General features: G+C 43.6%; 1 protein-coding gene across 2 annotated transcripts in view; it reads left to right on the top strand.

The window, feature by feature from the left end:
• The window catches only part of fam172a (family with sequence similarity 172 member A), a 150,925-nt gene extending 126,134 nt beyond the window's left edge, over positions 1-24,791 (top strand). For both annotated transcript variants that reach the window (XM_041043266.1, XM_041043265.1), the window contains exon 11: positions 22,303-24,791. In XM_041043266.1, the coding sequence (XP_040899200.1) occupies positions 22,303-22,463 (161 nt within the window). In that variant the 3' untranslated portion in view covers positions 22,464-24,791. The remainder of the gene's footprint in view (positions 1-22,302) is intronic.
• The last annotated feature ends 1,242 nt before the right edge of the window (positions 24,792-26,033 follow it).

Below are 26,033 nucleotides of genomic sequence, written 5' to 3'. Positions count from 1 at the left end.
GCTGAGAGGATAAGGGCACTCCCACTCTTAGTCAGCTGTAGAGCATTTACACTGAGGTAACTGTAAGGTTAGCTTGATCAGCTTTTAGTTAGGAAACTCTGGCACCTGCCGTGGAGTAGGCCTTTAGGCACTTTGGTGTACTTCACCTAAACTTTTACTCTCAGTGTTTACCTCGGCTGCCCGGTCATTCCACACACGAATGTCCAACCTTTATTTTTTTCTCAGTTATACAAAAAAAGCAACCCACACCATGTGGTTTGTCCAAATGGATTCATTTTTATTTCTCTCTTTGATGCTCTGAAGATAATTCCCTCTGGCATAGGTCATATGGTTCTTTAGGAGTCTAATCAAATCACACTATTCCAGCTATCTTTATTCTTTAGAGTGAAGAGAAATTCCTCCAAGCATGTCCCTTCCCTGTACAGCTGCAATTCAGTCAGCTCTGCTCCCGGCAGCATATTCCAACACCAGCTTGTTAAACAATTTCAAATCTCAACGCCAACTCTGGCCTATTCATACAGTTACCCCCCCCCCCCCCCCCCCCCCCCCCCCCAAGCCCTCCCTCCATCCCCCCATCCCTCCCTCTGTCCCTCCTCTGATCCCATTTCACAGTGGAACCATCAGGAGCTTATCCCAATCTCAGCCTTGGCCGGGGGCCCAAAGCAGTGCAGGGCCCGCCTGAACTCAGCTGTGAACTCTCAACCTTTGCTTCAGCGCCCTTCACTCTCTAGTTAGCTGGCTCCCCCTTCACCCGGACTGCATCTCTGCCTATTTTAGGATGGTTTTGGATGAGGGCCTCGATATGCAGTGGATGCTCTTATGCACAGTTTACAGGGCACGTCTAAACACACTCAGGGTGTCGAGTAGAGCTCAACAATAACATAAACTCTCTGCTATTATCCAGACAGCAGCCAACACACCAACCAGCCACCCAGCTAGGCAGCCAGCCAGTTAGTCAGCTAGCTAGCCAGGGAGTCACACTGCTGCACGCTGTCAGTCAAACAACTATCATAGTCACCAAGCCCATCAGCCAGCCTCAATCAAGAATGTTACAAAGCTGGGCTAACTAAGACAGCTCTGAAAATGTGTCCCCTGAGCAGAAAAGGCGATTGGGTTAATTTCCCCTTTCTCATTTCGTTTTTAAAGCCACTAAGTATGTCAACTGGCACTGGCTAGTGGCTAATGATGGAAGTCCCAGCCAAAAGACCGCAAGTCTCTGTTTTAGTCATTTCAGACACAAACCAGCAGCTTTAGCCTTGACAACCTCTACTTTCCATGGTGCCCTCCGTTTGCCTTTCCTCTACCCTTTCTCCCTATCCCTTTCACCCCTTCCTGCCAGTGCATTTCCTGAGTATCAGGAGTTACAATAATGAGATTGGGATTTTAAAGAGCTGAGCTCAGTCCATAGTAGTGTGTGCCACTGGTCATGCTATTCTGGCCTCCAGAGTCTTCACCCTGCTCATTCTCTGCTGATATTTAGAGGTCATGAGAAGGTCAGGATAAAGGAGCTGTTCCATATATGGGGACCACGCAAATAATATTTGTTAATCTAACAGCTAAAGTTAAAGCCAGATCAGTTTGAGGTAATACAAAGTCTTACGAGCTTCGCTTTTGAAGAGGATGTCAATGCAGTTGCTTAAGTAAATAATTATTTTCATAAGACTGAAAGTTAGCTTGTTCATTACAGTGTACATGTACAGTGTATACATTTTCTTGATGTATATGTATGACGGGGATTCATCTATGAATGTACAATATTTCACAAATTTTTCATTTAAAATAAAAGTCAACCTGAGCCTTTAGCTTGAGATGAGTAGAAGCCCAAGATAGATGCTGAAAGGTTTTTCTCTGTGGAGTTATGCCGGGACAGGGAGGATGGCCATGGCTCCGTGTCCACGGTGGGCAGTGCTGGTGATGTTTGTAACGTTAGCCAATGTGTCTCATCCTGTCTGCGAGCAGCATGCAGCCGAGGTGTTGACAGGACGGAGGTGCTCCATGGCTCTGAACTCCTACCTTTGCCCGTGTCGCTGAATGTCAACCCAGCACAGGGAGCTAGAGCTAAAAGTGCCCATCATATCAGTTCTCAACTGTGTTCACAGGGGGATGGAGGGAGAGAAAGAGAGATAGGGAGGTAGGAGGGGAATGCTCCATGGGAAATAACTTGCGAGGGTTTATGACACTCTGTTGGCTTCTCATATTTTTCTCTGACGAGATTTGACCGTGTGTGCATGTATGCCCACACTTGTGTACGCTTGTGTATCTGTGTCTCTGTGGGTACATGAATTTATCCTCTGTGTGGCTGTGTGTGTTTGTGTGTCTGTGCGTTTGTGTGTGTGATCTCAGTGACACACATCCCCTTTATGAGAGGCACATCACACTACAGATGACCCTGTTGGATGGCGATGGCCCTTTTAACTACAGCACCCTGATGCAATCCGCTGTAAATACATTAAACCAAGCTGCAGAGGAGGAAGCTGCTTATCCATCCTCTCTGCCTCTTTCTCCATCTCTCTTTCCTTCTCTTGCTTATACTGTCTTTATCTCTTTCTCCCTCTCCTTCCGCCTCTCTCTCATTTTTTGCTTTATGTTTATGTTTCACTGTATTCATCTCATTCCTGTTTTTCTTTTATCCACTCTCTGGTTTCCCTCTTTTTCGCTACCTTTATCTGAAAGTACTGCATGCAGACACTCCCCAGTCTCTAAGCTACACTGACTCTGAACTCTGCCGATCTGGTTTATCCTCTCTTCTTAGCTTTAGTGCCTGCTACCCACCTATACCACCAACCCCACCCCTCATTGCCTCTCAACCTGGCTGACCATGAGTCTCAGCCCAAACCTGCCTTGGGGTCACAGGGAGTGCCAAAGGTGCAGTGAGTGACGTGGCACTCTGGCTGACCCCTGGCAGCTTGGCAGGGCTGCCTCCCTAATGAGATTAGCTGGGTAATGCCGACTCTGTGTCTGTTTCTCCTGCCGCCCAGCCCGGCCCACCCTTGGGCTCTTTATTTAGCCAGCAGCAGGACAGGGTGTGCCAGCATTCACAGGTCGAGGGCAGGACAGGACCCACAAGCCCACTGCCCTCCCTTGTCCCTTCCCCCCACCACGTCTATCTGAACTGCCTGGCCTGGGTTTGTAGCCTCACCATTATGCTGTTGCATTGTTTTTTGTCTCCTGATGTGGCTGTTTGTCAAACTCCCTCAACATATCTCCATCTGTCTCACTTGGTCTCTCTGAATTAGTATATCTCACTCATTTTGTGTCTGTCTGCGTCTCCGTCTGTCTGTGTCTCTCCAGCTTTCTCTGCTCTATCATCGTTGTTCATTAAACACACAGGTAAATGTGCCCTTTAATGGCTGGACTGAACAATAGTGGGCAATGATCAAACAATGCCCTGATCCTTTGAATCACACACACACACACAAGCGCACACACACTCTACCCCGAGCCAGACGACCGAGCAAGGAACCCCGGAACCTTAGCTCTCATGCATACGTGTGACTGGCTTTGATGATTGCTCATAGCAGCGTAAAGTGCAAAGCTGCTCACTGTACCGCCCTGTGAAGACACACAGACTTAGACAGTATTACCAAATCTGTGGCCACCAGCCTGGAACTAGTTAGGTAGCCAGACAGCTACTTCGTACGTACAAATATAAGACTTGCTGCAATCTTCATTCAGAACATGATACAAAATTGACTTTTTTACTGTATTGCTATAATCCTCTTTGCCTTTTCAGCCTCTTTTGTCCCTTTGTTTTGATGGCTCTGAGAGATGTTATTAGTACCCTTATTAGCAGCGGGCGAGTTTAAGTGCCAATTAAACGCCTACAACTTTGTCACCGTGACAGAGTGTTTTTATGAGAGGGTCCTCGACAGACAGGGGGCCTCCCATGGCACAGGTGTGCCCCCCCTCAGCTCTAGGGTCACTTTCATCCTGGAGTGTGTGACAGTTCCTGTGAGTCTGACAGTGCTGTACAGCCCAGCCCAGGTGTCCAGGTGTTCTTACTTGTATGTATGTGTATATGTGTGTGTGTGTGTGTGTGTGTGTGTGTGTGTGTGTGTGTGTGTGTGTGTGTGTGTGTGCGTGCGTGCGTGTGTGTGTGTGTGTGTGTGTGCGTGCACCAACACCTGCTTGTCTGTGGCCCTGGGGCACAGACAGGCTCAAGTTCCACCCAAACAAACATCCTGTACCAATCGCTCATTAGACGTGTGTGCATGTGTGTGTGTTTGAATGTATGGTTGTCTGCATATGCCTGGCAAAAGAGTGTGTGTTATCAACATACTCATACTGTATGCCCTCTGTACTCATCATTTACACTGAAGGATTGTGTTACCTAGACTTGTCAAAGACAGTCAGCTTACTCTTCTCCTTGTGATTGCTCTCAGGTGTCATATCTGGCATCGGGTTCTGACATTTTGTGTCTCTGCTCATTTCTGTCCACATGAGAACATCATGGACAAATGTGTCATCTTCAGCCAAGAGCAATATTTAGAGAGGTGAATTAGCTTTAACCTGAATCCCATTCTCCGTGTTTCAGTTTAGCACCTCTCTTTCACAACGACATGCCAGAATGTACACTGAAAAGAACGCGCTCTCTCTCCTTCTCTCTCTTTATCTATCGCTCCAGCGCAGACAAGTCACAAAATGCACACTGAAAAGAACAGATACACATGCACACACATGCGCATGTGCGCACACAAACACACATACCGCCCCCCCGCCCACATATCACATTGCTGATATGAACCTTTAGAAAAGAGAAAAGAAATCCTGTTGAATGAAATGAAATTGTGAGGTGGATTTAGAGGCCTCCATGTTAATCTCCAAAGAGAACTGCAAACATAATAGCCATGCAGTTGGATGTACAAGAAACTTAATTAACTGGAGACCTTGTCCATAGATGGCAGGTCAAGGGAATCTCACCCACGCAGCACCTCATCTTTTCTAGTAAAGGCATTGCTCTGCATTTCTACAAACTGCAAATCTCCCTCAACCTTTTAAACTCTGTTTATATCTTTAGAAGTCCCAGGAGTACATACGGTATTTTCCTGTATATATATGTATAGGCATCATTACATGAGTGGCTTAGCCAAGCTGTGTTCCCATCTGCAGCTTTCACTTTTGAGTGGCCAGTCCCAGATTTCTTTAAGGAGACATGCTTGTCTTTACAGGGAGATACTGGTAATAAGAGGCTTAAAACACGCTACATTTTAATGGTGATATGAGGACACCACTATTTCTCTTTTTCTAATTTATACATAAACCGTGTAGTGGGTTTCATTTTATTGTTAACTGTAACCACATTTCAGGTTAGCCCGATTTCTTTTACCCATTTTTTTCTTTCCTTTTTTATCGAGAAAAAAGAAAAAAAAAATATTAAAATTAAAACATGCAATGTCTCAGAATAAACATGTGCATAGCATTAACTTGAGAATCCCAAAGGGAGTTTCTGTTCAGCAGGAGTTTAAGAAGCTATGCTTATATGCCCCTCAGATATTTCCTATGAACTGCAATGTAAAATGTACTGCAAAACTGTACACTGTACCATTTATAAGGGTCTGGCTCATTTCCTGTTGGTGGTCCTTTGGCAGAATGGTAGGTTTGGTTAAGGAGAAGGAGGTCAGTTTGTTTTAAACTTTGCTAACTGTCCATTTTATTTAGCTCAGTTGAGAGACTCTTTGTGAATGAGAGCCCTCTTGTTTATGCAAGCATCTGCAGTGCATGTCTTGTTGCTCGAGTGTGTGTTTGGGTTATCCTTCTTTACCACGGTGTGTGCCACAGGGTATGGTGCCCAGTTCAGGATCTGTGGGGTGGCCCATCATAGTTTGCCCCTACAGGAACACCGGAGCAGGACAGCCCCAAGCCATATGGCGGGGGTCCCCGGTCTGTTGGCTGGCAAGTCGCACTTGGACTGCAGCTCACAGACAAACAGCCACCTCCCTGGAGACTGAAGACTGAGGCTTTGGGCTGTAAGCTAACGGCTAGGGACTGGAGTGCTAGAGCTCCAGACTTCACTGGGCTCAAGGCTTCGTTCACTGTTCAATTAGAAACAAAAGGAAAAGGAAGAGTGTCATATTTAAAGATGCCTCAAGAAACTTGAACTCTGCAATGGAGACTGTGGAGGTGGGCGAAGGACTTCCACTGCAGACCTCAGTTAACTGTAAATTTGAATTCTCCCTTTTTTGTATTTGGCAAGATTTGCCCTTTTTTGTGAGAGACTAAGTCAATCAGTGCCAGAAAATAATACAGGAAAATAGAAAAGTAAACAGGAAAAAAGCATCATCTAGAGTGTGTCTGTTTTGGTGGGGGTGGAGAGAGAGAGAGAGAGTTAGAGAAAGTGCATGTAAGCTGGAAAGTGTCAGAGGGGTAAGAGTCAGATAAACAGATTAAGAAAGTAAGGGAGGGAGAAGAGAATAAAGCAGTCAGAGACAGGAGAAGAAAGAGGGCATGAACATCGTGTAGAGAAAGAGAGAAAAGAGCAGCCAGAGAGAGAGGAAGATAGAGAGAGGATCCCGCTGGATGGGGGGATTGTAACATCACACTGTAGGGTCCCTTATGGGACAGCCGCAGACGGAGCACACTCCCTGCTGCATGCAGGAAGAGGAAGCTTTGCCAGCATGGAAAACATACAAGAGAAGAACGAGAAGCGAGTGGAGCAGAGAAAAACGCAGTTCTCCCCAGAGATGAAGTGGGAATTTTCTGCTAGCGCAAACACTATGTAGGCAGATAGCTGAGAAAGAAGAGGGGAGGAGATGGCAGAGAATAAGTAAAAAGAGGGATGCTGGAGGAAGGGAGAGGGGAGCGGCATGATGAATAGATGAAATGGTGGGAAAGCAGAGGAGAAAGGTTCAGAGAAAAAGAAAGGCAGAGTGGTGATACTTTACAGAAGTCAGATAAATCGATCTGTAACATAATGGCGTAATGAGAATAGACCGGAGTTCATAAGGTGATTCAGGAAGAACGTTTCCTTTTGATAGTGTATGAGGCTTGAAAGCATCACACATGTGAATTAAGTTTTTTTTTTTCTTTAATTGTGTTTGAAATCACGGTCCACGATCCAGCTACATTTGTACAGCAGTTAAAACTTTCTCACATCCAAAAATACCTTGACATGACTCCCTAAGATTACTAATTCTGTTAATGACTACCGATAATTAGTATTAATGAACGCTCACCTTACATTTGGTTATTTCCTCATCACACTACAATTTATGCCTTCACTGGCTGAATTCTTGACCCTTGGTGCCATCACTGCACTGATCAAACAAACTACCATCACTCACAGATAAATTAGATTCTTCTTTATTGTGGGGCAAACAAGAACCCGTTTCAGCTGTAAGCCATCATCAGCACAAACAACAGTAGCAGATATGGCAGTTTATATAAACTGGTGAGGTTTAGAATCCAATGAGCAAAGAGAAAACATGATGGCATGATGGGATCTATCTGTGAAGGAACCACCCAGAAGCGCCCCCCCACAGCAACACTCATCGAAAGACAGCAAACAAAACTGAACATTCAAGATTGGAAACCACTGGTGATGGCTTATAACTGAAACATGTTCAGTTTTACCCCACAATAAGGTAGATTATTTATCTGTGACTGCTGGTATTTTGTTTGTCTCTTCAGATTGCTACAACCGTGCACCAGGTGAATTGTTCAAGCTTTGTAGCTGTACATGCTTTTACTCTCTACTAGAACACTGTGAAAACCCATTAAGTCTTTATTATGGGGTGTTTCCCTTGACAACCACTTTGTGTATTAGGACATCAAACATTACCCAGACTACCCCCCTAGTATGATATTCAATACACTATCTATATATCTGTAAAGTATGTGTGTGTGTGTACCATGGGGTAAGTGTGGAGGGGACACATGAAAAGTGCCATTACACCAAAGTAACTTAAGTGGCGTATTAGTGCAACTGAGTCAGAGCCTTGGGGTCATGAGAGAAGCTCTGATCAGAGGTCAGAGTGTGCTGCTGTGAAATGGGACATTACCGCTCACCAACACAGCAATAAATACAGAAAGAAACTTTAACTGCTGTAAAATATGAGGCAGCCCCCTCCTTTTGCAGCATATAGGGTGTGCATGTCCGTGGGTGTGTGCACAAGCACGCAAGAACGCATGTGCTTAAGTGTGTGTCTAGGACTGCGGTTTTGCTTAAGGGAGGGAAGAGGATGGGGTTAGGGAGGGGTTTAATATGCTACTTTAGCCCTCGGGGGGCTGTACAGTTGAAAGTCAGTGCATGAGGCGTGCAGAATCACACCAGCCTGCATTACAGAGGGACTGGGGGTGGTGGTGGATTGGACGGGTGGGGGGGCTGCTATAAAAAGTGAAATCATATCACTTAGCAGCTGAGTGCAGATAAAGCTGTGTTTGAACTGGGAGGCATAAATTATACATTGTAAACAGAGCGTTGGGAGACTACGGCTCGTTTAAATTATGACAGAGGGTAGTTTTTCTCCTCCTTTCTTCCTTCCCGCACTTCTGCTTCTGCCGCACTCACTCACAGTTTCCTTCCCCTTTCTCTCAGTCCCCCATTCCTGCTGACTTTTTTACCTCATGCCTCTCTCTTACCCTTCTTCTCCAACACCTGACTTAACAAGCATCCACCTCCAACACACACACACACACACACACATACATACTCAATAACATTCTTTCATCGCTTACTGTTGCAGATAAGCTTTTAAATGTTTTAATTTTCTACTTGGTTATGGCCTCCCATCGTTGAAATGCCATGACACGTCCTCTCACTGCCCCCCCCCTCTCCCACGCTGTTATTGAGAAGTAGGGCACCACATGTCATGAATGGAGGACAAAACGGGGTGAGCAGGTTGGCAGAGCTGTACATGATTTGATCAATGTTTCCCTCCTGTATAGTTCCAGTTGGGCTGCTGTTTTTTTTTTTTTAAAAGGTGCCTTCGTCCCTTCTGACAAGACTGTGCAAGGTTATTGATCAGTTTATTCTATTTGCCGTTGACCGCTCGGCACGATCTCTCTGCTCACAAGTCAATAGTGGAGGATTGAGAGGGTGAGTGCCTCCCCTGACCTCCCCTCCCTCAATCTCTGAGTCTGTCTCGTCCACCCCACCACACATACATACACACACGCATACAGGAAAATACACACACATGCGCAAAATGAATGACTCTCTGCCCGATGTACCCACACCTCTGATCCCAGCTACAATTTTGATTAATCTTGAAGTGCTGCAAGGTCAGGGCAGGACTTTGTATGTATCTGGTGTTAGCTGATGCTGTCAGATAAAGGTGTTAAGCTCAGTTGGGGTGGGTGCTCTATTTTTTTTTTTTTTTTTTTTTTTTTTTTTTTTTTTTTTTTTTGTGTTTTTGGTGTGTTTTTTTTTTTTTTCTCTTTGTGTCTGTACATTCGTCTGTGCCAGGGTGGGTGTAGATTGTGTCTCCTGCAGGGGTGATCGTGGCCACTCTAAGCAGGGATCAGCGACCTTGCCCTGTTTGGCAGACTCAACTTGTGTGTCTCTGTGTGTGTTTGTGCATACATGTTTGTTCTTGTACTGATTAGGGAAAGGCTTCCAGAGCAAGGATTGTTGGGCCATGTTCAACCCAACAATAACACTGTATCAAAGAAATGCAACAGCTCCATGGGTGTGGTTGATTGTTACATGTACAGGTGTGCAGATGAAATACAAACCAGAGAGACCAGCCTCAAGGAGATGCACGGCAGTTTATAGTTCTTTCAGGATGAATTTTTCCACTCCTGAAATTTATCACAGAAGCAGTAATGTGCTCTACTGTCTCATTACTTAAAAGGTAAACAGTAGTGCTCAATGCTTTACGGTCCCAGCTACCTGGAATGTGCAGTTGCACATATTTGGGTTATGAATTAGCATAGCTCAGTTTCTCTCTGTGCTCATCAGCATTGCTTCGTTTCAGGACTTAGTTCATTTATGAAGACCAGACTGGGGGCTGCAACCCCTCGCCTCTCTACAGAGCGAGAGGAGATAATTATTCTCTTTCTGACTCACACATTTCGATGAAAAATGCATACAGCTGGGGCTCGAAGCAGCTTATCAAAAGGTTAACTCTTCCCCACAGTTGTCTGTGCCTACAAAGGGGAGCATTTCTGACAAGAATGGCAGCATCGCGCCACTTTGTGTTTTCCTGCTGTTTTGTTTGGGTGTTTTCAACAATGTTGTGACCCGCCGGTGGCCCGATGCTTTGTTTTCCTGAAGTTAACTTTCAATCAAGAGAAAAGCCAGCTGTTGTTTGTGTTGTGTTGGTCTGTACATCATTTCTTAAGCAGCCATCTGAGTTCAGATCCACAGCATAATGATTCTGACATGAATCTAACGTATATACAGCACACAGTTATTTCATATTATCAACTTTAAGCTCTATCTTTCAGATTTACACTGATGTTACGTGCAAACAAACATGCAAACCATTTTTCTCCAGTTTTGTTGATTATAGATTTATAAATAATCTCTTTCAACCATCATTATGTCGTACCAAGCAGAACATTTTTTTTCCTGGTGAACATATACAATGCGCTGTCTTCAGTATGCACATCATTGTGCTTGATAGCTCTTTAGATCATCTCATTGAGATTCAAAACTCTTTTGCCATTTTCACCTTCACATACACTGTATTCCCACATATACTACTGTCACTCATTCATACACACACATGCACACACGCAAAGCTAACACGCACAAACACACACACACACTCACAATTTGGGCCTTATGTGGAAGGAGCGCTGCCTGGAAAGTGATAGCAAGAGAAAAGAAGCTCTGGAGAGTGAGTTATCTCTTTAGATGTCATTGAGGGGCGCCTCTTTTCTCTCCCTCTCCTTCCCTCTATCATTTTCCTCTTTCTTCCCCTCTCTCTCTCCCTCTCCCTCTCTCTTGTTCCCACTTGCTCTCTCAAATCATGCTCGCCTCCAGTGGTATTCAGACAGTCCAAGGACAAAGTAGAGATATGCTGGGAGCAATGGACTGTCCGTCAGTGTGCGTTTGTGTGTGTGCACGAGTGTGTGTGTGAGAGAGAAGGGTTGATGTTGAGTCTTTGAAGCTGTTCTTCCCTTGTCCTGACAGATTGGAGTCTCGTCCCTCTCCATTTAACCCCCTGATGCTACATCACACATTCACGCACAAACAAAACACACGTTTTTAGGCTGCTGTGGACACATTTAACAACACAATGCAAGATTTAAGATTCACCTAGAGCTCCACGCACAGCTTGCTATTGTCGAGGTCATGCCCTTGTGTTTAAAGACTGTTACATTTACTTCATTTGATATTTATTGGCTTGTCAAGGTGACTGTAATGGCATTAAATAGTTCATTTCCATAAAGATGTAAGATGTGTGTTTGGTTTTTTGATTATTCACCCGTCTGAGCCTTGTATTTGCCGCACCAAGCCAAGGGTCTCTATATTATTAAGTCATGTAGTGTGTTAATGTGGCCTTGGCTTGTCTGACTAAGCCAGACTGAAGTAGATGGCCCCGGGGTCCGTGACCCTGAGAGAGGTGCACACACACACACACCTACACACAAAACCGACCAGATGTCTGACCTGCTCGCCTCATGCCACACACATTCACACAAGAAATCCATCCCGGAGACAGACTTCTCCCTCTGTGTATGTGACGCGGCAGCTCCTCTCTCTCAGACAAACAGGGGAAATCCTCCTTGTCTTGCCTTGTCCATCACAGGCCATCTCACTGTCTCAGTGCACGTGGGCGCCTGCAAACCCTCCCCCGACCTCCCCGGCCAGGCTCCAAACCCGGCACATTTAACCGACACGCACGCACACACACATATCCACATGCACAGGCCCTTTGGCTCCAGCCGGGTTCCCCTGACGCAGGGACACACGCAGGCAGGAAGTTTGAGGAGAGGTTTGTGTCAGTTTGCTTCTCTTAGAACACTTCAGGTCTGACCCTCTCTTGACCAGGCGGCTTCCTCCCCCTCCATCTCTCCGTAAACAACCACATCCCTGCGACTGAAGGCGTGCCGGCTGGCCAAGTGTAATAACATCACTCATGTTTTGATGTGAGAGGGAATGTCTACGTGAGTTAGGGAGGCTGACTCACATAGATATGTTTGTGTGTTTTGGTTGTGTTCATTGGGAGAAAACTTGTGTGCGAGTGTGTGTGTGTGTGTGTTTCCTTCTGACTTTTCTCTGATTGCAGGGATGGCAGATCTTCGTCATAGAGGAAACTTGTTAACCATTCACCTCAGCAGTCCTATCCTACGATTTATCCACTGTGTGTCCTTAAAAGACACACACGCCCATGCATGCGCATGCACACACTTGCAGACATGTACACACACACATAAAGAGGGGTTGTCCACTGATCTTGTTGAGTGTGTGTCAACTCCATTAGCACATTCCCAGATAGGGCCAGAGCCCTCTTATCTGTGGCGACCCATTAATTACACTTTGTTCCCTTAAGTGATCTATTTCAGACCTGCCCCGCCCTCAACACCCACTCTCTGCTATCTCCACCCCTGGCCTGCTCCTCCCCCACCTGACCCCTCTCTTCACTCTTCTCTTCTCTCCTCTCCTCTCCTCCTCTCCTCTCCTCCACATCTATCCTACCCTCTCCTCTCCAACTCTCTGCTTTATTATTTTCATCCCACCAACACACACATACACACACCATCTCCCCCCTTCTGTATGCATTACAATGCATGGGATCAAAAGGTCATGTGACAAGTAGCTCTATTCATGCATACCAGGTGTATGTATGTGCAAAAGAAAGACAGTGAGGCTCTCACACACTGTTCTGTTGTTAGAGCTAGATTTTAAATTTCTCAGCAGACTCAGGAAAATATACACTGTGTGTACTCTATCACGTTCCACTGCACATTTTTCTCAGGTGGCTGGAAAATGTCCTTCAGAGCCCACATTTCTTTCCTTCCCTTCAGTGTATTGGTCTCATCCTCTAACACTGCTCTGTTTTGTGTGTGTACTCTTGAGCTCACATGCATGCCGTTATGTGTCCTCCTGCTTGTGTGTCCGCCTGTGATTTTGTATTTTGAAGTATGTGTTTGTATTGTCTGTTTGTGTGTGCATGCGCCCACTGCACCTGGGAGATGCTACGCAGTGATAAGTGCTAGACAATCAAGCAGTGTTTGAATTGTTGCTGAAATCTGTTGGGGTAAAACCAGGAGAGTTTGCTTACATGTCATCTCACCTAAGAGATGTATTGTAGTATTGTAGTGTATTATTCTTGTGTATGCCTCCAGTTCAGCACGGTCTGAGGCCAAATGTAAAATCTGAGCACCTGCATCTGCGTTCCCGTTCCTTTTTTGTGTCCTGAGGTCCAAAAGGCAACTGCTTTGCGCTAACTGAGAAGTGTTTTCTTAGCTTTGTTTGAGATTGACACAGGTGACATATCATTGTGTAGAATACCAATCATCCATACATCCACTGCACAGCTCTTTTTAGCTTGTAAAGTCTTTGGGTGAAGTGCTGGTCATGACTGCTGTTGCTAGAAGGCTATCAAATCTGCTCCATCCTTTTTATCATCAAACATAAGCCCCTGGTTTGTGAAGAACATGCAACAAGGCATTTTCTCTTTGTAAGCATGAAAGCAGCAAGTGCACTGCTGTATACACATTTACAGCCAGAGGACAAAGATTTATATACAAAGAAAAAAAAAAGTGGGTTAAAAATATATTGCCATGCACTGTACATTCCCTCATTATGCTGCCAGTGTACAATTCCTTTAGATACTTTACAGATATACTTTAATGTTAAACAAAGCATTTGCCAGTGGTGTTAATGGCTGTGCTCTATTCTTCTATAAAGCTTAGACAACCTGGTTATTGAAGGAGGGCTGTATATAAGTTCCCACACTCAAGGCTATCTATTCTTTGACCACTGATTCTGAATGCGGCCTGTCTTTCTTACAGGTTTACAGGTGCAAAGGGGCCTCCCCTACCCCTTTCCTCCTCCTCCACCTCTTTTGTGACTGAGTGATGTGCGTATGTCTGATATTGTAGAAGAGTGTGTGTGTGTGTTTCTATGCTCGTTATTGTCCTGAAGGTGCTAGGGAGGTGCATGTGCGTGCATGTGTGTGTGTTCATTCTCATTGTGTTCAAGTGGAGCAGAGGTTGTGTGTTTATGTGTGGGTGAGGAGTGAGTGTAGTATGGTGAAGTGGTGTGCAGTTTGGCTTGGATTTGGTTATATAGACTGTACGTGTGTGTGTGTGTGTGTGTGTGTGTGTGTGTGTGTGTGTGTGTGTGTGTGTGTGTGTGTGTGTGTGTGTGTGTGTGTGTGTGTGTGTGTGAGTGAGCATGGGCATACCCATGTGCACATGCTCCGCCTCCATCAGTGTCTTTGGCAAGGTTGTCTTTTCTGACCCTTGCCCAGGCATCATGATGTCTGTGTGTGTGTGTGTGTATGTCGGTGTGCGTGTATGCCCCTGTGCGTATGTGAGTGCACGTATACGCATGCATGCAGTGCCTCCACTAATGGACAGTCTTTGTGGGGGCCTCTCTTTTCAGCCATGCTGCTTTTGAGACACATTGTGCCTGGGCATAGAAACAGAAGCTCTCCATTTCCCCTCAATAGGCCAAAAACAAAACCGTGTCAGGCGAGCTAGCAGCCCCCGAGTGTTTGCCATTTAAGTCCCGACCAATGGTGGTGCAGATGGAACAAAAGGCCTGGACAGGGAAGGAGGCCTGCACTGTTTACAGTGCTAATGTCTGGGTGGCACTCCCAACAAGGCCCCTCCATACACATACATGTGTACGCACACTCAGTCACTCAATCTCTCTCTTTCTATGTCTCCCTCTGTCCCACACACACACACACTGAATCAACAGGTACATGCGCAGCTCTTGTGCATTTTTTCAAAAAAAAAAAAAAACTGCCACTGAATCTTGGACATACCAGAGTGAACATTTGTTCTCCATAATGGTGAAGTGTGGGTCTGTCAGTAGAAGCAAGTTAGGCATTTGTTTATAAGGAGAGGAAGAGCAGAATTTGTGTAATGTGTGCATCTGATAATTGAAGTGGCAATGTTTTGTTTTCCAAAGCTCCCCTAATTTCTTTCTATTACAAAGACATTCTCACAATTATGTGTTTCTTGGTGTAGTCAAACAGATTTGTTGGTTATGAGCAAACAATGACTATAATCTCAATAATAATTAATAATCTCCCTTTTAACCAAATAATATATTTCATGTAACTTTGTCATTACATAAAGATTTTTTTCTTGATTTGTTTTCTTTTATCCAAATAACAGGACACAGTGTCCCTTTTTGGATATTAGGAAAATAAGATTTGTTTTATAGTAATTCTGTCTCTCATCAATTTAATATGTGAATTGAATATCTTGTTTTGTCGGACAAAACAAGATATTCGGACAAAATTGAGAAAAATCCCGTGTAACTTGTTTTCACATGCTGTGTATTTACAGCACTAACTAAAATCTTCAATTTGAATATTTGAATGCACTTTTTTTTTTAAAAAGCCCAATACTTTTATTTAATGTCATTATTTTTCCAGTGTAAAGAGTAAATGAGAAAAGGTGCAACCAATGTGTTTGTTGAATGCCACGCACAGCTGTCTCTCCCCTTTTTCCAAAGTGTTTCATCCCATTTCAGTACAGGCGAGTAAAACAAGTGACATTGAGAGGTGCTGTCAGAGGCAAGGGTATGTTTGGGCTTTTGATTTTTACTGAAGAGGAGAGGGGAGACTCTGACACTGGTATCAAATAGCCTGCGCTGTCCTTGGGCTGGGGTCATCTTGTAAATACTCCGCTCCAAGTCTATAAAAGCGAGGGTCCTTTATGACGGCCAAGGCCACTCATTCACGTTAAAATAAAAAAGCACTCAGTGCAGTCTCAGTGTCTGGGTAGGGAGGCGGCATGTGGGGAGGGATAGATGAAGGGAGGGAACTGAAGGAGAAAGAAGTAGAGAGAAGAAGTACAGTGCCACAGTCTTTTGTGCAGAGACCTTGTTGTTGCAAGTTTCACTCTTCCAGGAAATATTATATGGAATGTAAAGTAGCTTACTTTGGGTGATGATTCGAACAAGTTAATGCGATATTCTCCCCTCTGCGGGCTTTCGCTTGATTTTGTTTCTCTGTGTCTCAATTCTGTTTGTGTTTTATTTTAAGTAAATACAGAGTCCCCTCAGCGGCCCCTGTAGCTAGTGATTCAGGTTCCTCATCTCTGGATGTGTAATGAGTTCTGCCTTGTTTTTGTCTAACAACAACACACAATAATAAGCAAAGTAATTAAAAGCAGTACGAGGGAGATGGGGGGGAGCAGACCCCACTTACCGATGAGCATTAAAAATGAATTGCATTCAAGAAGCAGCAGTGGTATTACTGGTTTGATGAAATGAGCTCTGTTTTGAGTAATTTTTCTGTTTTTTTTTTTTCCCTTTTTTTTGTGATGCATGTGTGTCTCTCGTGCTCCGGTAGATGTGTGAAGGCTTAGTACAATGTTGATTTTATTAAAAATGAAGACACATATTGTAACATAGCATAAACAAAGTCTGATTATACCTGTGCCACGCTGTCTGTGAGTTTGACATGGATGTCTTCGCCTTGAGTGGAAATTGAGGGGTGGTAGAGAGGAGGGGGGAGTAAATTTAGACTTAATTAGCTTTTTGACTGAGGACAACATCCCCATGTTTTGTTACAGAGGGCAGAGTTGCTCTGGCAGTGTGGCTGACCGCCTGTCACCTGCCTGGGCTCTCTTTGACCTCGTCTCCAGTGGCAACATGTCCTGCCCCCTTCAGACAGACAATGTAGGCACAAAATGACATCTTTGACCTTTACGCATGTCAGCAAGTGACATGACAACATGCATAACTGACTGTACGCGCCTGTGCATCTCATATGGACAACCAGACACATAGGAACTAATACGCACAAGCACACAGTATCCGCACACACACACACAGTGTGGATACTCTCACACACACCACAGAAGATCATCTAATATCAGAGAGCGTCAGGGGCGGAAATCCGATCATCTGACAACCAGGATACAGATAGCGATTCCCCACCGCTGATCCATGCAACAGATAGTTTCCACAAACAGAAGCCCAGCTAAGGTTACAGCCAGCCAGGACCCGCATCACAACGCAATGCACTGCCTCACATCAAGATAAAACAAAAGCTTAGGTTACCGTCGATAGGAAATCGATAAGAAAATGCACTGTTTGTGTTAGATTTTTGATGAAAACTTTGACAAGAGGAAATGAGAAAATGTTTGCTTCTGCATGTAATAATATCATGTGTATTAATTCTGTTAGGTATTCTGTTTTTGTAATTTTCGCTTCATGATTATATCATTGTTCATCTCCTTTTTTTTAATTGAAGCTCATTAAATGTTTAACCTAAATGTCAGTATGTTTGATTAAACACTCATAATTGTTTGAAGAAATTCGTTTCACACAAAGTATCATCACTTTACATTTCCCTTGCATCAAAGTCCTTTTAATAATTTGAATATGTATTTATATTATAAACGAAGGAAAGAGATGTGCCCCCCTTCGTATCAATGTAATTATGAATCACAAAAAAAAAGAGTTTGATTCAAATAAAATAGGCCATTTGTACACAAGCAATTAACTGGTGTGGCTTTAAATAATGTAGCCCAGATGGAACCTAATTATAGTCGGCATGCTTTGATTCTGGCTTTCTGTCGGAGTATCACTCGGGGCGTCACTTTGGCTTTTCAGTCACCTAGCGTTTGTTTTGAAATTTGTGACAATCAGAGCAGATTACCATTTGTAACAGCATGCAGCGTTTGGTGCGGAGGGAAGAAAGCATGGCCCATAGCTATGGAGGAGTTTCCTTGTTTCCTTTTTAACAGCTCAAAACTCTCCTCCTCTGTTCCCTTACCTCACTGCACACAAATGATAACAGTGTGTGTGTAGTTCTGTGTGTATGCATGGGCGCGCGTGTTGGATTGCTTGGTGTTTTGGGGGAGGGTACAGCGAGTATGTGCTACATGTGTGAGTGTGTGCCATCCACGATCAGACCCTAGCACGAATGTGTGGGTTTTTTTCAATACTATATTTTTGTCATTTTTGTTTTAGTGAATCGCAAATGCACAGGAGAAGGGAACAGACAGGTTTCCCAGGGTAATACAGTGCGGCTCATATGTTATCAGTAGTAGTGTGAAGGGTTACTTTCCCACTAGTGCCAGGAAGAAAGAGAGGGATACAAAGACAACACCAACAGGGCGTCACGTAAGGATCATCTCCACATCCGTCTCAGTCTCATGTAGTCCTCAAAGGAAATTAAAATAACTGTTGTCTTATGACATTTATCGAGCAAATACACATACAAACCCTGTGTAAACCTACTGAGCAAATAAATCAAAGAAATGAAATTAGGAAAGAATTATAAATGTTATTAATACTAGTAAACCACATAAATAAAGTTAGGGGAGGAGAGAAAAAGGGGATTTCACAATACCAAGTGTTTCCTTTCTTTCTGTGTAATATCCATATACACATATAATAACCCATTTGGACCATTACTTACAACTTTTGTTAATACAAAGCAGATGAATCACAGGAATTAAATTAGTAAATAATTGTAAATGTGATAGTACTGGTAAACCACATCCATAAACCTTTTTTTTAATCCTTTTGTTGATGGTTCCTTATCTAGCCATTTCGCCGTAATTGTTTTTTTTTTTCTTAGCTAAAAGTAATACTTTAAGAGGGTACTTGTCCCGTGCATTAAATTCAGTTGGAATATTACCTAAATATATGGAGCTAAAACTGTAATCCATCTCACAACCCAGTATTGATTTTATTTCTGTTACTATCGCTAGCTAATATTTTCCAAAATATCTGAAAGTGATCAGCCCTTGAATTATTACTTTGTCTCCAGCAGTGGCCAGATTCTGGGGTGCCATTCTGTAAATATGACAAATGTGTGTGTGGGTGTGTGTGTCTCAGCGTCTTGTAGCAGTGTAGAGCCAGAGAGGAGATCAAACAGTCAGTCAATTACCTTGAGAGGGCTCCAGTGGCTGTGACAGAGAGGAGGAGGAGGCTAAATATCCAGGATCAAATACTCTCTTCTGCCTGTCACATAATGAGGCAACCTCACCAGGCTCAGACAATACACGGAGAATGGTCAAACACAGGGCACGGGTTAGGCGCCGGATTGAAACTCTGCCATGACCTGAGCAAAGAGCACGGCCTTTGACACAGACCTTATTTCTATACCTGCTCTTTCCTGCATTACAGTGAAACATCATCATGGAGCTCAGTGTGTGTGTGTGTGTGTGTGTGTGTGTGTATATGTGTGTAATTGTTGCCTCACCTCAAGGTTATAGCCGTCATCATTCTACTTGCAGTAATAATGTCTGTTAAGTCTGCCATTTCCTAATACTAATTATAAACACATTGTTAAAGAGAATTCCTCTCTGAATTTCCCTTGACAATACCCAATGCACACGGTAACATCATTACTGCATTTACAATAAATGAGGACATTATTGCACTTACAATAAACTTTATTAGATTAATGCAATTACAGTAAACCTGTTAAAATTGGCACATGCAACGTAATTGATTCATAGTTAATGCAAGAAAGCACACATAAATACACAAGGTACTTTATTTTCAAAGTCGGATCAATTAAAAACGAGATGCAAGTTATAATTGAAATTATGAATATGGAAGAGCTCTTTGTCTGTTATATCTTGTTTTAACAATACATGAAATCAATTGGCCATTAAAAAAAAAAATCTGCTTATCAGTTGAAAAACTTTTCCAGCAAGGGACTAAAACTGAGGATAAAGTAGTACTCATTGGCTGTTTATGGGTTCACTTTACACACGAGATACAGCCAGATGACACCTCATCGATCCCCACATCTTTTAAAGATATTACTTTGATTTGTGGCGTAGCTGAGGTAATTCTCTCTCACTCTCTCCTTCTGTGTCTTTAGCGGTGAGTGTAGCCTGGTCATCAGGGTTCCGCCTCTAAATCAGTGGTCACATCTCAGCTTTGACAACATCCATTAGGTTCGACACACTTTGGCTATTAAAGGAAGAGTGGACGTAAGCTGTTAAAGGTCTATTTAAGCCCATATGAGAGTGAGGGTTTATGTCTCTGTGTGTGAGTGTTTTCTGGGTGGGGGGCGGTGGGGGTGGACTTTATCTCAACCATATAGAGGGGTGGATCCTAACACCAGAGTCACTGGAGGGGCACAGTCTCATCTGCATATTGGCACAGAGACGCCCCCCTGGTGACCCCGAACAGCGATGGGATAGGGTGGAGAGGCTGGCGGCGTTCCGCAGGAGTTCACCGCCAGTTCAGGGTGAACGAGAGAGCGCTGCGCCATTGATCGCTTCTGCAGGAGAAAAAAAAAGAAAAAAGGACAAAACAGAAGTAAAAAACACTAGTGAGGGAGAGACCAATCAGATGGGGAACACGGAGGAGGAGGAGGTGGAAAAAAGATCACAGTGCTTCAAATTGGATATAAATGATAGATTAGAGGTGTGAGAGGGCTGTGTCTTTGTTTTCCGGGGATGGGTGTTGTGTTGAGCCCTACACAGGTAGCAGAGTCACCGAAAGTGTCTGGTTATTGACTCTCATGATTGCCAGGCCAGTAAATTTGACCCAAGGCACTGAATGCAGTCTAGTTGCTATATAGTGCGCAGCACAGTCCCTTATCTCAGAGTGATCGAGAACCCTACATACTCGTACACACAAATTACACACAAACAAAACACACCACCAGGAACTGAACCGAAATCCACTCTCAGCCCAAGACCCCACACTTACCTTCGGTCTTACAATCATACACACACACATGTACGCACACCATCTCCATTAATGCGTCCACGCAGGGGTCAATCTAATAAACATGGGGTCAGTGCAGTGGTCATCAGAGGCCTGTCTATGGTGAGAGAGCCTTTACGGTGCCTCCTAATTGTATCCCCGCGGCCTTCTAGTCTAGCTTTTTATAGCCGATACAATGTACACAGAGGAGAAGGGAGGAAGTAAGAAAGGAAGGCGAAATGCACTGAAGAAAGGAGCAGAGGTAAAGAGGTATCTCTAATGCACTACTGATTTGACTCATCCAAAAGGGTCGTGGTTTTCAACCTTTCTCTGCTGGGACCAGTCGTTTTCAGGCAAACCTAAGCTTATCCTTTGTTTTAATCCTCCTGAGGAATTGTAGGAATCCATTTTAATATTCTTATCTTACAAACAAATGCAGGTCCCAACAAAACAAAGAGTCTTAAGTGTGCAAATAAAGATGCAAAAAAAAAAAAACTCATTACTGCCAGGCTTGTATTCACTCATCTTTCTGTAAACACATGTAAATTTTTCTTAGATCCATCTATCATGGGATGAAACTCTTAATATCATCTTGCGGCAAGCCCATTCTCCCTCTGGGAAAACAAGAGGGCACCTCAATATGGCTCCTCTAGTCCGGTTACAGTTGTGTTGCTAAGCAGCTGAGCTGCTAGCCAGCGGCGGCAGAAACAAGCCATTATCTGTTAGGTTAGCAAGCAGGAGCAGGAATGAGTCGGGCTGCAGCTGCAGCCATGATCTGTCCTCATCAGTGATGCTTCGATGCAGCGGTGCTCTGTAGCAGGACTAGCTGGTGTAGGAGAAGCTGCCTTCAAGTTTAAGCTACCCAACCAAAAAGCTGGCCTGTGATACCCTAACCCAAAGGAACCTGAGGCGCATGTACCAGATTTCAAGCTCCAGCGTGACCCCAAACTTGGGAACTGGCTAACCTGGAGGAGGTCAGAGGGAAACCCAGCACGGCTGCCTCCCCCCGCCACCACCAGACCACCTGATATGTTCGCTAGTTACCTCTCTCCAGCTTCTGTCTTGCCTTTCCTCAATCAGCCCTTTAGAATGAATGACTACCGCTCCACTGGTTTCACTTAGTGCGCCCATTGTCCATAACTCTGGTTTTGTTGGAAGGCCTCAGATGGAAAGAGGGACGTGAAGTGGTGTTGATTATCAGGTATCCCACTTGGATAACATATTAAGGCTGTCCCATTGGACTAATAGGTCATAGGCTGTCATGGCTCTCATGCATAAGGCCTTTGGCTTGTAGGGAGAGATACAATGGATTGTGAGAGTGGGGAGACTTAAGAGTCTAAACATCTTATCTAACAGTGTTCATTCATTTTCACCTCCTGTGTTGCCACTGTAGGTGTACAGGATGCAGAGCTACATTTTTTATTATGTTAGGAAATCCTCATGCACTTTCTTTGCCTGCAGCTTTACAGTAAGCAAATAATTAGTGAACCCTGCTCATAATTATGTTTGTGCGTCCGTCTGTGTGTATCTTTTACACTTAGGCACCGAGAGACATGAGCTGACCTCCTGGACGAGTTTCAACTCCATCTTCAGGTTCTTCAATGAGGTCCTGGAGGCGAAAGAGGATGAGGAGGCGGAGGAGACCTCCAACACGGTCACCACACGCAGCAGCTCCCTCAAAAACAAACACCAAGATTTGTAGAGGACCAACAACAATGACTTGGAACAAGAGGAGAGGGAGTGGGCGACAAGGGATCGGGGTGGGGGGGGGGGGGGTGCAGAAAGGGAGGCTAAGGTTCCAGATCCTCCTCCATTTTTTTCTGTTGCTCTCTCTCCCTCTCTCTATAACCTCCATCTTTCCTTCTCGCTCTTCTCACCGAGTGTCATTTCTCCCTTCCAGCCCTCCCTGGCTCTGCAAACACATAGCCTTGTTGTTGTAAGAGACAAGAGTACAGGGTCACCATGTATACATCACAATAACGTTTTGCATTACTTCTAGATGAGCGCAACTGTCAAAGCAATATGGGCTTGAGTGTTAGTGCTTCCCGTGGGCTGTGGCCTGGCTGCGGGTACGGGCCACGGCAGCAGAGATTAAGGCTGACAGGCGCTGTGCACAATGCGCTGTGGTGCACCTCTAATTGTCCTGACATCGGCCTGAACTGAGCTAATGCCCCGCCTGCCCTCCAGTCTGTACTGCTCAGTCTTTCTCTCTCTCTCCCTCTCCCTCTTTCCCCCACGGTCCTAAAGCCTGGACTGCTTTATCCTGAAATCAGCTCATGCTGTCTGGAATCTTAAGCTAAGATTCGATATCATTCCAACCTGGCCAGTGCCCATTGTACTTTTTTTTTTTTTTTTTTTTTAGCCCATACTCACCACAAATGTTTTTAGTAAGAGTGAACACACACTCTTAACTGGTGACCATTTGTTTTAACAAAGGCTGTTGTTTTTTTTATGACTTCTTCTTCATTGTCTAACTCCTCCGCACACACAGTTAGCTTTAAACTTGACCTTTTCCATTCAGCTTTGTCTAAAATGTGATTCTAACCCATATATTTCTGGGATAACAGTGCTTATAATAAGAGAGATTTTTTTTTTATTTCTCAACTTTGAGCTAAATTTGAATGCAGTGTCTCATACACACATTCACACTGTTTGATTTTTTAATATTAAGCCAATACTTGTGTTTACTTTAGAATATCTCTAGGTTTGATTTGCCAACTGTAGAGAGTCCACTTCTCTGTGTTTATTATAAATATATATCGCTTTTTTCAGTTTTATATCCTTGAAATTGATGTCTCCAGATGATTGAATTCGATGAAACAAATAAAACAAACACAACCTGTGCTGAATATGGAAAATTCGGGACACTGAGCATATTTAAAATCACTTAAAGTCAAGCATCAAAATGGGTTTGAGGGATATCTCATTTTAACAGGAGCCAGAAGTCAGCTCACAACACTCATAAAGCCTCAATATATCGCCTTACACATGTCAGGAAATCCAAGATTTCAATATTATTCTAAGCCTGAATGATATTTCCTTAGATGTTGGAGAAATGTAACATATCTATTTTTCCCCCCTTTTTTTCCTTCCACCAAAGTACTCTTCTTGTGTACTTAGAAGTGACAAAGTCAACTCCCTGCTCAGCTGCGCATAATCTGACTATGTGACACAAACATGATAAAATTTTTTCCATAAAGCTGGTGTGTTTTATAAACCATTCAAGGCTTAATGGAATACATTTCTAATGTGTCATGACATTAGTAAAAACTCAAACCGATACTAAATCTTATGATACCTTAGACACATTCTGAAATGCATACTTTTTTCTTCTTCGCTCTCTTTTTTTTAAACTTCAAATAGTTACCATTGTTAAACTTGTACACTGTGAAATCCTGCCTCTCCTGCCCACTGTGTGTATGGTTTAAGGCTTTTGTGGATTATCTTTCTGCTGTAATGAGACAACTGTGGCTGATGGTTGCAGGCCTAATTTCCTTTTAATTTGATTCAGATCTCTCCAGGTTTCAGCAAAGAAGTTGGCTTATTATTTGATTTGATGAGTTTCATTTCAAGATACCATTGCTCATCTTTCTGCTTTTCAGCTACAATCAGTTCATTTTTCACTCCATAATTTGTATATTGTTGCCTTAGGAATAAACAAGACTCTGCTCACTGTTTTTAATAATATCCAGCAAGCCATATGTGAATGGAACTAAAGATGTAAGAGCAGCCTAAATGCAAAGCACAGTCTGCAAATAAAAGGGGACTAATTTTGCCAATTGCTCTTGAAGACATTATTTTTTGCAGATTGGTTTAAGAAACACGCCTTTTTTTTTTTTTTTTTATCGCAGTACAAGTCTTTGGATTTTATGAAACCGCGTGTCCTGCCAGGTCACATATTTTTCTTATATTCTCAATTGTTTTTCTCACTCTCCTTTGATCCATTCCGGTTTATACGAGTGAATTATTTGACATTACTCTACTTTTACATGATTGATTCCATTTTTTGTAATTAACCCATTAAACCTGTCGACAGCAAATACAATGAACTTTTGCATCATGCTTTTTAAAGTGTACATATTTTCCAGTTTGATTATTAATTGTTGTTTTATTATTTTAATTATTTCTCGTTTTGCTATTTTTTTTCCTCGGGTTTTCCTTGCAAGCCATCTGAATTATATATGTATATTTTTACCTGATTGCCGGTGCAGGATAGATAACATTATGGATGTATGTGGGGGGAAGAAAAAAGAAATCGGCAGAACTCCCCTGCGATTGTAAAGACAGACAGCGACATGTGTCCGAAAGTGTAAAGTGAGCGCAGCGGGGACGAGAAAGTCGAGCACCGAGCGAAAACTGACCTGTGTCATCATCTCACATGACATCGATACCGAGGAGGAGGACCACCTAATATTAATCTGCTACCACACAATCGGGCCAGTGTGAGCTATCTTCTGCCTCGTTTCTAAACTGTCGGAACAACTAAGTTTACTTTATTTCAGTGTTGTTTTTTTATTGGTAGAAGAAGTTTTGAGGGCTTAAGTTTTAAAACATGTCCTATAGGTCAGTCTGTTCTGGGAGAGAGAAAGAGAGAGAGTAATATCTTTAAACTGGTTATATCGACAGGGAGAAGTGTGTCAAAAGGAAAACAAACTATAAACAGTAATTCCCCTCTTTTTGGTCATTAATTTTGGCAAAGTGACCCCCCCCCCCCCCTCCCTTCTTCCAACTCAGCGAGGTTTTACAGCATCATTTGTTTTCACACGGTGAAACCGATCAGGTCATTAAACGCCCCCTCAATAAATCTTTAGAAATCTTTTCCATTAACCCCCGAACAACAAGTGGAACCAGGCGAGTCCCCCTCACACCGTGTCAGACCGCTGATTAAAGAGAGGCATTCAATCACACCGACACACACACACACACACACACATACACACTCTCTCACTCTCTCTCTCTCTCACTCACACATACAAGTGAAGTAGACTGAAGTAGAGTGAAGTAAACTTTCTGTCTTAAAAATGGATTCACAACATCCCATGGATATGTCCAACTTAACAATTAAATGTGACGTCGAGAAAGAAAATCTCTTCTATTCTTAGTGCGAATTTTTCCGGAGTTTAATTAAATAACCTGCCTTCTGCCCAAAGCAGTGATGTGGCGGTGCCATAAATTATGTCAGTTATCATCAAAGACAGACGACTAATACACAGCGGAATAAATTATATTTTCGGCCAGGAACTGTTTTATGCCTTGAGACTTGTTCACTATC

The sequence above is a fragment of the Toxotes jaculatrix genome, chromosome 7, assembly GCF_017976425.1.
Source record: "Toxotes jaculatrix isolate fToxJac2 chromosome 7, fToxJac2.pri, whole genome shotgun sequence".
In the NCBI taxonomy this organism is placed as follows: Eukaryota; Metazoa; Chordata; class Actinopteri; family Toxotidae; genus Toxotes; species Toxotes jaculatrix.
Note: the sequence above shows the minus strand (reverse complement) of the source record. Positions and strands in the feature narration are given on the sequence as shown.